We start from the raw sequence: 15,840 nt of genomic DNA on the forward strand, positions 1-15,840 counted from the left end.
TTCTGGTGATGATGATAATAATGATGATGATTGGAATACTGGTTAAACGAGAATCATCTAGTCGAAAGCACCACCAAAATATACGTAATTGCAGCATTTCAACATGGCATGTAGGCAGTATGCATTTCACTGAGTCGCTTAAAAGAGGCTATTGCCTCTGGCTATTTCGATATGTGATGAATATATCTTCAAATCTTGTATCGAAATATTCATTAAGAATGATGGCTGCAGTCTCGCTGACAGTTGGCAAGTTCTAAATGCGTCTATCTTTACCAACAATTTATTAGCTCCAATCTCATTTGAGGGTTGAGTCTAGTGTGAGCATCCTCGTTGATATGATTTCAGGCTTGTCGTTCTTCTTTTTCTTCTTCACTCGGGGTCTCATGGGCATGCTTATGAATGCGAACAAAGGATTTTTGACTATTGTCCAGAGCTTAACGTTTTTGGATTTTATATGTCTCTGACGACGTTTCTTTCGTAGTATTTAAATATGTTATTATATGCTGAATGAGCGACTTTAATGAATAGCTGCCTAGCATTGGCGAAATAACATTTCATATATACAAAACAATGTAAAGCAATGACAGGCTAGACCTGAGTTCGTCGCCATAGAAAGAGACAAGTGCAAATGCATAACATTCTGTGTTGTATGAATCATTATATCCAATATTGTGGTCAAGTGCCACAAGTATGGAGTCAGTAGGTGGTTCGTATCTAGCCTGATTTTAGAACCACTTTCACTTGCTCATCAAGAACGCACTCTCTCATATGAAGGGGGGCTTGAAACTTAATAAACAGCCTTTGACGTTTGTTTGATAGCATAAGTTGTTAGAACTCTTGATTTATAGCATGACTTGGTAGACAATAGTGTGCGCTTTATTCTCTAAAATTAATAAATTCGACTATATCTCATATCTGTTTCCATTAATCTCCACGTAATCCTTTGCGAACAGGCAAGACAGAATCCTACAAGTCATATTTAGTACATTTGATGAGCATGCAAATGCCTCGAAAAGGGACGTTGCACTTACCACAATGACAGCATCTACACCGTAGTGCTTTTGAGCAATTGCATTTTCGACTTCGTTATTCAAGACACCATAGGTAAACAACAGCAATCCCATCTCCTTGATGACTTGCACCATACGAGGTGCTTCCAGGATAGGTTCACTTGCAGCCACAATACCCAACAGATCCGCTTGCTTGGCAAATCGCACTGCCTCTTGCAGCGAGTTGCAACGAATATCCGCCATGGGCAACGTACCAGCATCTGTCAGGAAAAAGACAGGATAGTTGGGCTGCTTCAGATTGAGTGCCAAACAGATTTCAGGATGGAAGGAGGAAAAGATGACATGGCGATCCTGTTGTACATTGTTGTAAACGCATTCCAAGATGGTATCCACGTAAATGTTGAGCTCCTGGAACTGGGTCAGTTCGTCTTGCTCTGCTTCATCAATCATGGGATATTTCACTTCGATATTGAAACCGGCTGATTTAGGCACACTCTTGAGTACTTCGGCTAGTGTGGTGAAAGGCCCTTGGATGGTTTCAGGCCCATTGCCCTTCATTTTGCCCGACTTGGAGGTTCGGGTCTGCTCAAATGGGTCAGAAAGATCGAGACGGTTAGGGCTACTGGCGCTAAAGGAGTGGGATCTGCTAGCACGAACGCCGTTGGGTGTGTTGCGACCACTGCCGTTTTCATTGGGATGATGATGGTGGAGAGGCAGGCCATTGGCGATCAAGAGAGACTGAGAAGTTGGTGTCGGTGCTACTACAGCAGTGTCTTTGGCTTGTGGCTCTGAATGCCCAGTAGGAACCAGAACCCCATGTGCCCCTTCACTCACACCCGTGTGGTACTCCTTGATTTGACCAGATCTTCTCAGGTTGAGAAACTGCTCTGACGTGATGGCATTCAATGGGATATCATAACCTGTTTCTGTTACAGTCCAATCGTGATAAATGACAGGCACCAAATCCTTGGTTAATTGAACATCTACATAACAAAGATTTAGAATGGACACGTAGCCGAGTCATTGAAAAAACGTACCGAATTCGACATACTCGGCACCCAAAGAGGCAGCTGTAACAAATGAGAGCACCGTGTTCTCGCCTACTTGCAACTTGGATCCCTTTCTGTTCATACCAGAACCACGATGGCCAATGACTTGCGTGTCCACCGACTTGTAGTACGTATAGCGATCACCAATGCGCATGTTTTTGTTTTCAAAGGGTGTAATGACAAAGAACTCAAAGCCTAAGGTACCTACACAATCCAAGTCCTTTGCTTGCACCAGAGGCACTGTCTGCTGACCTCGCAACGAAGCCTTTTCAGTAGGCCCCTTGAAACCCTTGGATTTGGTAAATATGAAATCACCAGCTAAAACAGAAGTGCCCCGAGCCAATACATTGCTGTTTCGAGAGGAACCAAATGTTTCAATCAAGTCAAATCGTAGCGTCACTTCTTCGGGCTTGGGCGTAAACAAGACGATGGGTTCAGGGTAAAACGCATGTGTGAATTCAGATGGCAGGTCAATGATGGGGAACTCGCCCGAGGCGTTGGTGGCCGACACAGAGAGCGAGAGACGGCGTTGCTGATCTTCGCCTTGAAACTTTTCTACCAGGTCAATGAATTTGTGACAAAGAGGATTGCGTACATCGTTTGAGCCCAGTGTGATAATGATCATGGACAGATCAGTCAGGTACTTGTGGCCATAGAGTCGGCTTGCTTTAGAAACTGCTTTGGAGGCAGGTTTTGTTTTGGTGTTGGTGGGTGAGGCAGATGATGTGGGCGTAGATTGGCCACTGTCGTCATCTGATGTTGTTGCGCTGGTGAATTTGGCGCGAACAGCTGGATCCAGATGAAGTTTGGTGTCCTTGGGCAGTGTCAAACGACCAATATCGAGATAACCACGAAACACAGCGTGCTCTGAAGCAGACCAGCCATTCTGATCCACTACGTCTTTATCGGCTTTGGCTTCCAGCAAGGCCTCTACAATGTCCTTGAATCCTTCTATGGAGGCAATCATCAACGGTGTCCAACCATTGACCTTCTCTGCCAAGTTGACGTCCACATGACCTTCATAAATCAGCACTTTGACACCCTCCAAGAAACGGCTTCTGATAGCAAACAAAAGGGGAGTTTCACCGTCCTCATCCGCAAGATCGACAGACGCGTTTTTGCTGATCAGCAGTTTGAGTAATTCCAAGTTGCCTAATTTACAAGCCAAAGCAACAGAGGAAGGATGATGAAGCGAACGAGCAAAGTCAGGTAAAGGCTCGTTTTCATTGGCGATGAGTTCTTCAGATGAAAGTGAGGCATGCGAGATGCTAGGTGATTTTTGTCCAGAGGCGAACAGTTCATCAATGTTGTCAATTTGACCCACTTCAATCAACTCCTTGACAGCTACTGTGCTACCGTGAATGATGCCAAAGAACAAGGGCGTGAATCCTTCACGATCCTGCCACACGGGATCCGCAAATCCGTCATGCAAAGCGTAATAGTGATGATCTATGGCATGTTGTAACAGGGCCTTGATCAAATTAGCGTCATTTGACTCTGCTGCATAATGAAGTGGTCTGCGTCCAGCGAAATCTTTTTGTGTGGTGAGTGAAGGCTCGAGTTCCAGTAACACGTTGATGATCTGCATAGAGGTGGGAGGTCGAATGCACCTACGATGAAGCAAGTTGCGTTCATTGATGTCCCGGTTGTTGATGAGGGATAAGCCGAGAGTTGAAACGAGGTACCTGAGACAGTGAACGGATTCGTGTTCTACTGCTAATTCTAAAATGGTGTCATTGGTCTATGCACTTTAGATTAGCACATGCAGCATGATGAGATGAGGTGCACGCTTACTCTGGATCCCTCTTTCTCTAACAAGGATGCGAGTTCGGCCTGATCGTCTTTTTTTATGACGTTGGAAATGTCTTCATTCTTGGATGTATAGCGAGCTAGTTTCAAGGTAGATCTGTTGTTGTTGCTGCTGCTGTCTTGTGGCTGTGATGATTGCTTGTCAGCATCGGAAGAGGCCAAGGTCAATATCCATTCTGTCACTTGATCCAGTTCGGTTCGTAGTTGAATAGGGGCTGCAAACGGCAAGACAGCAACCTAGTGCACACTGTGTGTCAATCGCTGTGTGTGTGTGTGTGTCTACGGCAATCCGACCACACTACTTGCCTTTGTCTCCCAATACACAGTCTGAAAATCCACTCCCAACTTCTTGTCCAGCCTAAGAAGACACTAGTCAATAAAAACAAATAATGCCATGTTTGTTGTTTGTTTTCTTCTCTGTTGATTTACTTTTTAAGTATTTTGCGAAAGCCTTTCGAGTTCAATTCAGCAAACCACATGAGCTTATTCATTTGATTTCGTGTTTCCTTCAATGCAGATGTTACTTCATCACTCTCATCATGGAACTTTTCATGTTTCTCCTGCAAGATCCATAATCGACGATGGATCAATGCTTGTTTGTAGACGTAAAATGTGTTGACCTTTTCCAATTCTCTGTCCAATCTGAAAAAGATGGCTTATGTGTGCTGTCAATGCCTTGGAGTAAGCAGCAAAAAAGATAGCAAGACAAACCTGTAATCTCTTCTTCAGAAGGTGGTAATTGTGTTGACGCAGCTTTAATCTCTCCTTTGACAGCCTTGTAGGATAGATAGTTTCTTGACCATTCTGGTATCTGATTTGCTAATAGCGTCTTTCCAAACTTCATCTTGTAACAGGTTTGTATGAAAAGAGAGATAGAGAGAAAAAGGAAAAAGCAGGAGGAAATCACAATCCATTTTTATAGTAAACACTAATCAGACATCGGGAATTGGACGACGGATGAGCAAATTATGCTAAATAAAGAGAAGGGGGGCCTTTTGAAAGCAAAGCTTATTCTCACGTGCAATGCTTTATTGGGTGGTCTTTGTCACTACTACATGGCAGTCAAAGAAACACATGTGAAGGATACGCTAGATAAAATCCTAGTCATATCTTGAGAGTAGTAGTTTGAATTTCAATATAAATAGTCTCTCCATTTGCTCAATTGACTTGTTGAAAGGCTTCCACTGTAATGGTAGCACAGTTACACTGCATGTCGCTTTAAGGTTTCTCTCGTTTAATTATTCCGTTTGTTATAAAATGCCGAAGCAAGCATGTCAAATGTGGGGGGGGGGATAATCTATGGCACGTTAGCCTCAATGTCAAAAAAAAAAAAAAAGTTATTATAACAAAACTACATCATCATCACATTTTAGACCATGAGCTTCATCTCTCACATCTTGGATGATGGCTCAGTGCAACATGGAAGTCTTGCACATTTGAAAGAACGGTTAGACCAACCAACCACCACCCGAGGAGGAGATCTTACAGCCACCCCTGACTGTAATCCATTTCTGAACAAAAAAAAAAGGGCCCAATGTCCGTTATACCCCATTTTTTACAGTGGTAGTGTGCTTATCCAATCATACATCACTGCGATCCTCCCCGCCAAAGTTTCTGACTATTAAGACTTTTTTGATTTTTTTTTTCATCTTTCATATCTCTCTTTCTTTGTAACAAAATCCTTACTCTCTTTTGTCTAGCAACTACTTTATTATGTCCTTGTTACGTTTATTCACAAGCAAGCAAATCTTGAGGCCCAATTACATTCAATCTATCAGATCCTTTTCCGCTGCTCCTGGTAAGTTCTAAACAAACAGGGATGTGTGTGTGTGTGTGTGTATGACTAATATAAGATTGACATATTGGACAGCTTTATTCCATGGCAACGGAAAGATCTCTCGTGGTGAAGGGTAAGTTTGTTAGTGTTGGGGATGTGTGGGACAAGGATGTGTTGGATGATTGATTCGAATTGATGTAGGCCTTATACAGTTCATTTTATTACACCTGAAGGCGAGAAAATTGATGTGAAAGCAACTGAAGGAGATACCATGTTGGACCTTGCACAACGCTATGACATTGATCTTGAATGTATGTAAGACGCTTGGATTTGTTGGTGTAGGTGGGGTACTGATTGGGGACACTGATATGTAGGTGCCTGTGAAGGATCGCTGGCATGTTCCACTTGTCATGTCATTTGTGAGCCTGAATATTTTGATAAAATGGAAGAGCCTTCCGATGAAGAGAATGATATGCTCGATTTAGCATTTGGATTGACCGAGACGTAAGTGCTGGTATAGAGAGAAGTAAAAGAGACGGACTCTGATGTGTGTATTTTGTGTGAATTTAGATCTCGTTTGGGTTGTCAAATAGAAATGTGTAAAGATTTAGATGGTATCACTGTCAGAATCCCTTCAGCGACTAGAAACTTGAGAGTAGATGGTATGTATTTTTTTTTATCAAAGGGTATGAAGAGAGTACATTTACTTAGTTGAAATATTTGTTTGTATGTAGGATCCAAGCCAACTCATCACTAAAAAAAAAGGGGAAAAAAAAAGTAAATGTAGTATAATAAAAATACCTGTCAATGATTAGAAGAACCATCAAATCTCAGGACCTGGATAGCATATTTGGATTTGTGGTGCAGAGAGAGAGAGTGTGTGTATATATGCAGCACGAACGGGGCATTGGCATCTGATCGCTATTATGGTATACTCGTTTTTGAGACAGATAGAAGGATGATCTTACGAGCAGTTGCTGCATGAATTCGGCTTGTTGCTGTGGATGCATATATTGAAGCAGTGCAATGGAGAATGTCAGACAGGACTCGGAATTATTCTTTGCTGGATATGAGTTATGTATGGATGCTAGTAAAGGGGATCAAGTGGTACTTTTGTTTGCCGCAGATGCGATTATTCTTGATGGTAGAGTTATTGTTATATTTTGTGCAGGCTTGATTTATATTTGGTCAATTCGCATTTTCAATTTCTTCTGAATTTCATGGAATAAACAAACATCACACGTCCCATATAGATTATGACCACAGAATCAATCCTTGAAACCTGATACAACTTTATTATGTCGGATCAGCTGATCCCAGACATTCAGATCAAGAAAAAAAACCATAACCAGATACATTAGCTGCTAAGCACAGCGCTGACAGCATTGGTGCTTCTCAAATAAGCTCCGTATCTTTGCCTGTTAGGATAGCCTCTTTCATATGGCTTGCAGTAAGAACTGGGAGCATGTACATCAAGTTCCTCATTGGTATCTTTGGTCCTTTTACATATATCACAATGGTATTAGTAGCTTGCTTTACCAGTTCGCCTGGATGTAATTCATTAAACTATATCCATACAGTTTACTGTGTTCTTTTGTATCTTCTTGTTTGATTTTGAGACCCTATTGTCTTGCGGATCAACTACAAAAGGAGTCGCATTATTGCTGAGTAATGTCAGACTTCTGGTCTTTCTGTTTAATATTGTCCAAGACGTGCTTCTTCTTGCTCCTCTTAGTTTCATGATGAAAAAGATGTGGCGTCGATAATAGAGTAAACAACGATTAAAACTCTTTTGAGCCACTGTTTACTCCTCAGCTGGCTTGTATCAGAAGGCTGCTTTCTTTAAGCGTTTCTGACACAATTTAGTTGTCATGTTGGTATTAAGAAAATAAAACAAGTGAAGGATGCTGTTATTCTATGAAACCTGCCAATTTTATGCTGCAGTTTACTCATTTATCAGTCTTGGGCAAGTCATCATTTTGGTGTAGTATGTAAAAAAAAGCACTGTGGACAGGGCATTATGTATTCTGTGTGATTCATGCTCTGAGATTTAGTAAATAGCATATGTCATGTAGGGTGCGCTGCTTTGTGAGGGCACACGTCTCGTATGATAAAATGAAGAGCATTTATATTCTATTGTCAAATACCAGAATGTCAATACTTGAGCCTTCTTTTCTGAGATACCCTCCATCTGTCTCAATGGGAACGGCTCATACACTGGCAGCCGCCATACTTGCATTGCCTCTTACTACTCCATAAAGCACAAAACACAGCGACATTTGGAATCATTTGAGTAGTAATTTCTGGTGCTAGAAGCCGTTTTAGATAGCCACAGTAGCACCAAACTACCACCTATGCCCAGCACGTACTTTCTGACACTTTTGCTCAGCTTTTTTGGGATTGTCGAAAATCAGCTCCAAACCATGAGGAGGTACCTCATGGAAAAACATCGAAAAGCAAATGATCACGCTTTTAATTACAGAAATGAAGACTTCTACTATGATATACGAGCCCTTTGACATTTTATGTGGCTTCCACCAAAGCGAAGCGTAGGTCAGGAAACCAATCTACGTTCAAACGGCTCGCGCTGTTGCGGACCTCTGGCTAATATCGCAAAATTAACCATAGCTAAAATATTAGAAGAACTCTGATTGTTGATTGATATAAAATAATTAATCATATGAGTGTTTATGCTTCGGTGAAAACCAGCCTGCACAGTGGCAGCCTGCGCTACCGATTGCCCTTGCGTATCTTATCAAAATATTGCTACTTTCATGCTGACCCTCTACTTACACATGAAAGCCCTTCATATTCTCTGTGAATCTGGTTCTTATGTGATGCTCTACATCCATATACGCGTAGCTACTTCATATACGGGCAGGTATCATACAAATATTATTTCTTTTTATTCCTTAGTGTCCCTGATACAGTAAAATCTGAGTGTATTTGAGCCGTGTTTTCTCGCGTTCAAGACCGTTTTAGATGGTCAGAATAGCGCCAGACAGTTGCTTTCATCTGGTAGTTACTTTCTGACACCTTTGCTCAACTTTTTGGGGATCAAAAAAATATGGACAAAAATCGACCAAAAAGCATGAGGTACCCCCTCATGGTTTTCATCGAAAATCAAACGATCACGTTTTTCAGCTTGATAGTGAAAACTTTTACTATGGTACATCTTGAATCAAAGTGTTTCTATCGATCCAAAGCTACCTCTGAAATCATTTTTGTAGGACTTTGATATGTAAAATCTCGACATTTTGGCCAGAAACTTCTTTTCATATTTTCGTAAATTACTCAATAAGTTTATTCAATACATCTATCTTATATGGTACCATTGGATGCGCATTGAAAAGCACTCCTAGAAAGCATAGAGGAGTAGGTAAGGATTAGCACTACTTTTATAATCAAATCTGATAAAGTAGATCGAACAAGTCGAAATTAAGCAAAATTTATCCAATCTGGAGCAAGGATGTAACGATGCTTAAATTGATTTTGACGGCGGCGGTGGCGGCGGCGGCTGGATGGCTGGCTACAGATGATGCCTCTCTTATCACGACAAGCAGTTGACGGTTTTGAAAGTTCATAAAAGAATTGTTTAATTAAACATTCAAACAGTAATTAAAAGTTAGTGGCAGATATTTTAGAATTTCATTGTATGAATGATAAGCAAGAGCTAGTTACAGCCGTGCTCTTTTTTTTTTGTACATTTGATGTACCTTACATATCGAACCAAACTGGGACCACCTTTTAATAAAATGTTGGCATGCTCTACCCTTGTAGCCGTGCTATTCAGTTATTCAACTGCTTTGCAATGGTTTACTTGAACATCTAGCCAAAATTGTTTCTATATATCAGAGATTCTCTTGAATCAACACAAGAGCACAAACAAATGGCAGAGCTTTGTATTTTCTTCTAGTAGAGTATGTGTAGAATGAACTAGAATTGGCTTTGTTTTAAGGAAAAATGTGATTCAGCTGCAAAACAAAGTTATTTTGTTCATGCACTGTCTTTTTCTTGTCATTAGGACCGATACAGAGGCCAACAATGAATTCCCGTACTAATGAATAGACTACATCTTCCTAGCAGATATAAACAACCCCCTATAGTTTCCGCATTGAAACAAGTGGAAATCTTGAAAGCATCTGGCAGATTTTGACCATCCATCGACTTGCAAGCATTGGGCTTGAATGTGGGGTTTGTGTGATGTGATTTATCTAGTCTAATATTCCATCGAGAGTTGCCCATGATGGACATCTTATCTGTTTCCTTCAAGTCAGTGGCAATGTAGTTTAGAATGACTTGATCTGTAACATACAAATTGTAAGGATTGTTAATAGATGAATTGGTCTGGAAAATTCAGTTCCATCATAGTGCACGGTGGGCATTCATGGATGCTCGCATTCTTGGGTTTGATCGCTCACAAAGTTCATTATCACCATCAGTATCAGTACAAGAAAATATGAGGTTGTTTTGCTAATGAAACCAATGAGTGGCGTTGTTCATGAGCTTACTGTGCTGTCTGTTTCAAGTTTTATGTGTAGTATTTATAATGTGACTCTCCACACTCTGTGTCTAAAGCATTTTGATTGAGGATTTTTAGCCAGCATTATCTTTTCGCGCGATTAACATATCAAGATGGCCAAAGCAAATCATCCTGCTTTGAATATAAATCACGCCCCATCGAAATCGCCATCGCAACAATCCATTGCCAGTCATGACCAAGCAGAACACATCATCTCTGATCTCAAAGTGGATCAAACGTTACCTGTGAGTGACACAACTGGGAGCATCCCCGTTATTAGCAATAAGCATACCCACCAGCAAAGCAATACCTCCAAAGTGGCCAAGAAAAAGCCAAAACAACTTTCAGAGCGCCATAAATTGGAAGATACCTGGAATACACCTGAGTTACTTGAGCAATTCTCATCAAGAACAAGAGGACGAAGATCCGCACAAGCAAACCAGGCCATTCAGCAGGCGGAGAGCCAGAGTATTCAGTATGTAGAGGGCCAGAATGTCCAACAGGCAGAGTCTATAAAGGTAAATCATCCCACAAATGACAATGAGCCAACAACCGTCAGTATGGCAGCAAATGTCAATACAATGATAGCACAGGACATCATCCCAATGCAGCCCACACCATCTTCATCAGCATCACTCAAAAGAAAGGCTACACATGTTGACCTTCATGGTGCTTTACTTGTAAATGAATCAAATCCACAGCCAACAGAGACAATTAATGTAGCTGAAATGGCTTATGGTTACGATGATGTGTTCCAGCCTTCGCCATTACAACCACAATCACAGCCAAAAGCAGCAGCAAAATCAAATCCAAAAGCGACAACAGCTTTCAAGTCTAAAACACCAAGAAAGAAAGCAGACCCTAAAACGGCCACACCACGCAAGAGAAAAATACAGACGACTACCGCCTCGCCATCGTTTTTAGCGTCTTCTGCGGTGCAATCAACCATGCCTCCTAACAGTACTGTTTCAAGCTCATCTTCTCCGTATCTACATTTGAGTCGCCATGCTCCGTATCAATATCCCAATACTCCGGGATCACCTTATACCAGCTCATCATTAGTCAATACCCAAATGCAATCACCGGTCGATACTCATATGCAGCCATCAGCCAATGCTCGCGTGCAATCACCAACCTATGCTCATATACGATCACTAATGTATACCCATATGCAATCGCCGATGAATACTCATATGCAATCGCCAGCCAATGCTCATTTGCAATCATCAACCAATACTAATTCTCCTCAACATGAAAATTATTATTCAAGACACTACTACTCGAGCTCGCCAACTACTTACCAAGGACCACCAAGACATCCTCCTGGCTCAAGACAGCTCCATCAAAATTCAGTCTCTCCACATCAAGCTCCAGTATCATCACATCAAGTTCCAGCTCCATTTATCGCTCCTCACCTTCACTACCCTTCTCTTGCTGTAGAGCCTGCATTATCGACCTCAAGAGCCGATACTACTATAGCTTCAATGACTGCTGATTCAGGTACAGTGCATTCTGCTCTAGCTGCTGCTAATGACATGCTTGGTATTAATCATGCTGATTTACTATCTACTTTAGGCACTGATACCGCTGCTGCATTTCATTCTACTACCACCTCTGATAAGCATTATTTGAACAGCACTGGAGAACTGATGGCTGAACCCAGACTACAGCAGCCCTCAGCAACAACATCTGTCACATCTCAACGCAAGAGAACTACGACACCAAGAACCAAAGGAGAGCAAAAGACAAAAGCAAAAGTAGCTCGTCAATCGAAAGGGCCAAAAGCTCAAACTGCTGCTGCTCCAGTTACGGATGCTACTGATTCGAGCGTCATCGCGCCTTCACCTCTAGTTAACACTGCTAATCCAGTTCCAACTAGCAGCAATGCGTCTCAAGTTGATTTGCCTTTGTCTTTAGATCATGTCCAAGGTATCCGTGTTTCAGAGAATGAGACCAACGATACTGTAGCAAAAGAGCCTGTTCTGGATGCCATCCATCTTGAAGCAAAGGAGACAGTGGCTAGTGCAGCCGTAACAAAGATAAAGCCACAAACAAAGACACCGGCAAAGACGCAGAAAAAGTCTAATGCAAAAACATCTCGCAAATTGGAAGCACCAAAAGCCGGTGATGCAACTGACATGATCGCTGCACCGCTTCCTCTTCCACCACCACCACCACCACCATCCTCGGCCACGGACACTGCTCCAACTTGTTCTACTAGCAATGTACCTGAAGCTTCATCCTCAACAGATACGAATGCGCTCAATCTTGCTGTAATTGAAGAAGCAAATAGCACAATGGAAACCAAGGCAAAGACCAAAGCAAACACGCCTCGAAAAAAAGCATCACACAGTAAGCCAAATGCACCGGAGACTGACGCTGTCGATACTCCAATGATGGATGCCACTGACGATACTGCTGTGCCATTTTCACCTTTGATCCATAATGCTGCTTTGGCTCCAATGAGCGAAGCACCTGAAGCCTCATCCTCAGCAACCCTAGATGCTATTGGTAATGAAGAAATGGTGAGTGCAACAAAGGCAAAAGCAGAAACACTTCCCAAGGCAAAGACACCACGTAAGCCACAAACATCAAAAGCTGAGGCAGTTGATACTCTCATGATGAGCGCCACTGGCACAATTGCTACAGCCTTACCTTCAACCAATGATGCTCTCTCAATGCCAGCTATCAACGCACCTCAAACTGATTTGCCCAAAACTTCAACAAATTCAAAAGTGATTGATGCTGTAGATAGTGAGGCCATTGATACTACAACGAACGAGGTGTTAACAGACACAGTCAATCTTGCAGAAAATGGAGCAGCTGCCAATACAACAGCGGCAAAGGGAAAAGGAAAGGGAAAGTCCAAAGCAAAAAGACCTGCTAAAGCAACACCTAATGCAAAATCGTCGGGTAAAGCAAAGGCACCAAAGGCACCAAAGGCACAAAAAGTATCAAATACACCAAAAGCGAAAGCTAGAGACGGTTCCATGATGGATGCCACTGACAATGATGCTACGTCCTCTACGTCCATCCATGACGCTGCTCAAACCCCATCGATCGAGGCACTGGGAACTGATTTGCCCTCAACTTCTCAGGCAGTAAGTAGTCTCGTAGACAAGGAAGCAGTTGATATTGCGATAACCGAGGCGGCTCAAGACACAACCTACCTTGCTGAAAATGAAACAGTTGCTAGTACAACAAAGGCAACGAAACCCCCCAAGGCAAAATCGCCTCGAAAGCCAAAGGCAACACCTACTTCAAAGACATCTACTAAGCCAAAGGCACCCAGCAAGAAAAAGACATACAAAGCGAAGGCTGTGGAAACTCCAGCCATTGAAGCTGCTGCATCTGAAGCTACTTTAAGCTCACCTTTGGCAAACGCGGATAGTCTTGATCAAGAGAATCAAGTAACAAGTACGGCAAGTGATGCAGTCCCTACAAAGAAAAGAAAACGCACATCGAGCAAGAAGGCCACCGAGTCAGTAGAGCAACAAGACATGAAAGATGTCAGCACCGTGGTAGATGCAACAGATGGAAACAAGGCAAAGAAGCGCAAGGGGCCGCCCGAGTCTAACACCAGTGCCAGTCGTCGTCAATCTACTAGACAAAGGAAGAAGCCCAAGTACAGAGATGAGGATGATGATCATATCATGCTGGACGTGTATACTGCTGCTGCTACTACTACTACTGCTACTGCTACACCAGTCGAAGCTACAGAGGATGAGCAAGTACAAGAGCAGGACCCAGCACAATTCCAAACGTACATTGAAAGTAGAGACAGTTTCCTAGTGGACGAGGATTTCAAGGTGAGTGTTATATTGCATTCAACTTGAGACATGCTTGAACTAATAATGCCCATGATATAGGTACTTATCCCTCAACTGATGTCTGGTCTTCCGATCGACGAACAAGCAAAGCTGGCAAAACTACTTCCTCCTCCAGATCTTGAGGGTGCCACTGCCAGTAACCCAATCCCTGTTACATTCTTATCACCCTCCAACACGCATTTCTGGGAAGCTGTTAATAAATTTCAAGAGATTTTGGGCATGGGTGGATTTGAGCCAGAGAGTATCAAGGAACGAGAAGCAATGCGAGCTGCAGAACTACAAGACGATACCTTCAAGGATGATAATTACGAAGCTTATTGGGGCGAAAGACTGGAAAGAGACAAGAAGCAAAAAGCAGCTGCTAAAGCCAAGGCGGACAGAGCAGCCAACAGAGGCCGTGGAAGAGGAGGCCGTGGTGGTGGTCGCAGTGGTGGTCGCGGTGGTAATGCAAGCCGAGACAAAGGCAAGACGAAAGCTGTTTAACAGTGGCTTGTCGTATGTAAATAGGGTATGAACCCCCCCCCCCCTCCCACAATCATGGATTTCATATAGCAATTTAGCATATATATATATATATATATACTAAACAATCATGATTTTGCTGTATTAAATTGTCAAATTTGCTCTTGTTCACCGTATTTGCATCTACTGAATACTCTAGTAAGTCTGTAGCTGGTCACTGTGGCAGCATGAATCATTACTTGACGGAAAAAAAAAAAGAACTGTGTACCATTTTAAAGCACATCAAACGATCGTTTTGCTTTGTTCGTTCACAGCATTCAAAGACGTTTCAGCTGAATAGAGCTTATAAATGTCAATGTACGTCGATCTCTTGCCTAAAGTCGGTTAAAAGAGTGTGTCGTCAGTCCTCATTATGAAATCAGGAAAGTTTAAAAAAAAAGCGAGATGAATGGTGCGCTGAGTTGGCTAGCCTATGCTACTGTATAGCCATTCAAATAAGCGAACGCATTGGACGGCAGCCCAAGTTATATAAGCATCAAGGTTAAATGAACAAACAGCCTTCCATAGCTTATTATTGGCTTGTAAATATAAGCCTTCGATTTGAATCAGGAACATGTCATTGAATGACAAAAACTCGCCTGCAATTCAATGATCAAGAGAGAGAGAGAGAGAGAGAAAGAGAAAGAGAGCAAAAACTATAAACTCTATTGAAAAACCATCCAGATGAGGAGCTGCTTTTTAGTTCGATCTCAAGCACAATGTATATACACTAGAGTGTCATACTTTGCTATAGAAACGAAAAAAGCTTGTTTTAATTAAAAAGGTGTCATTTGATTTGACCACAGCGATAGAAGACATGTCTCATTGGATGTTTTGATTTTTCCAAGAGAAACACATTGCAGTCCTTTAGGTAAGATGATTGAGTAACGGGAAACATCCTCAATTGAAAATCAAGATGTTGGCCAGGGAGTATGCTAATTGCTCATTTCAAGAGATCGACCGTAGTTTAAACATCAAGCTAATAAATCACTCATTTATTTTTGTTTGCCAAGAAGGAGGAGGAGACCAAGTAATGCTCAGCATCGATGGTCTGATTGGAACTCACATTTGCCCAGCAGAAACCAGCGGCGGCGAAACCCAACACAGCCCTACCATCCATATTCGATCCGTTTGATACCGGTGACTGGTGAGATATATATTATACAGCAATCATGACCATAGGAGCAGATCACCGAGGGATGAATCGAAACAATCGCACTCCATTTGGCTCAAGACGATGCCTATAGCTTGCCGTAGTTTTCACCGAGGATTGTGTTGGACGAAGCGAATGGTGTTACTCTATCTACATGTGGTGTATGTATGCATGTGGTTTGTATGTGTG

General features: G+C 42.2%; 3 protein-coding genes across 3 annotated transcripts; 2 read left to right on the forward strand and 1 right to left on the reverse strand.

Annotated features, from left to right (window-relative positions):
• Nucleotides 1–924: 924 nt before the first annotated feature.
• Nucleotides 925–4,712, reverse strand: ATC70_002845 (uncharacterized protein; the record flags this gene model as incomplete). The annotated part of the gene is made up of 7 exons (XM_064822215.1): nt 925–966; nt 1,032–1,993; nt 2,048–3,800; nt 3,854–4,105; nt 4,175–4,226; nt 4,298–4,523; nt 4,580–4,712. The coding sequence occupies 7 exons, from the start codon at nt 4,710–4,712 to the stop codon at nt 925–927; spliced, it is 3,420 nt and encodes a 1,139-aa protein (XP_064681901.1).
• Nucleotides 4,713–5,581: 869 nt separating this feature from the next.
• Nucleotides 5,582–6,402, forward strand: ATC70_002846 (uncharacterized protein; the record flags this gene model as incomplete). The annotated part of the gene is made up of 6 exons (XM_064822216.1): nt 5,582–5,666; nt 5,739–5,778; nt 5,847–5,956; nt 6,020–6,149; nt 6,216–6,307; nt 6,380–6,402. The coding sequence occupies 6 exons, from the start codon at nt 5,582–5,584 to the stop codon at nt 6,400–6,402; spliced, it is 480 nt and encodes a 159-aa protein (XP_064681902.1).
• A 3,878-nt stretch (nt 6,403–10,280) lies between these two features.
• On the forward strand, nt 10,281–14,480 carry ATC70_002847 (uncharacterized protein; the record flags this gene model as incomplete). The annotated part of the gene is made up of 2 exons (XM_064822217.1): nt 10,281–13,976; nt 14,037–14,480. 2 exons carry the CDS (start codon nt 10,281–10,283, stop codon nt 14,478–14,480), a joined length of 4,140 nt encoding a protein of 1,379 aa, XP_064681903.1.
• Nucleotides 14,481–15,840: the final 1,360 nt, after the last annotated feature.

Source organism: Mucor velutinosus, assembly GCF_035048745.1.
Source record: "Mucor velutinosus strain NIH1002 chromosome Unknown tig00000093, whole genome shotgun sequence".
Classification (NCBI taxonomy): Eukaryota; Fungi; Mucoromycota; class Mucoromycetes; order Mucorales; family Mucoraceae; genus Mucor; species Mucor velutinosus.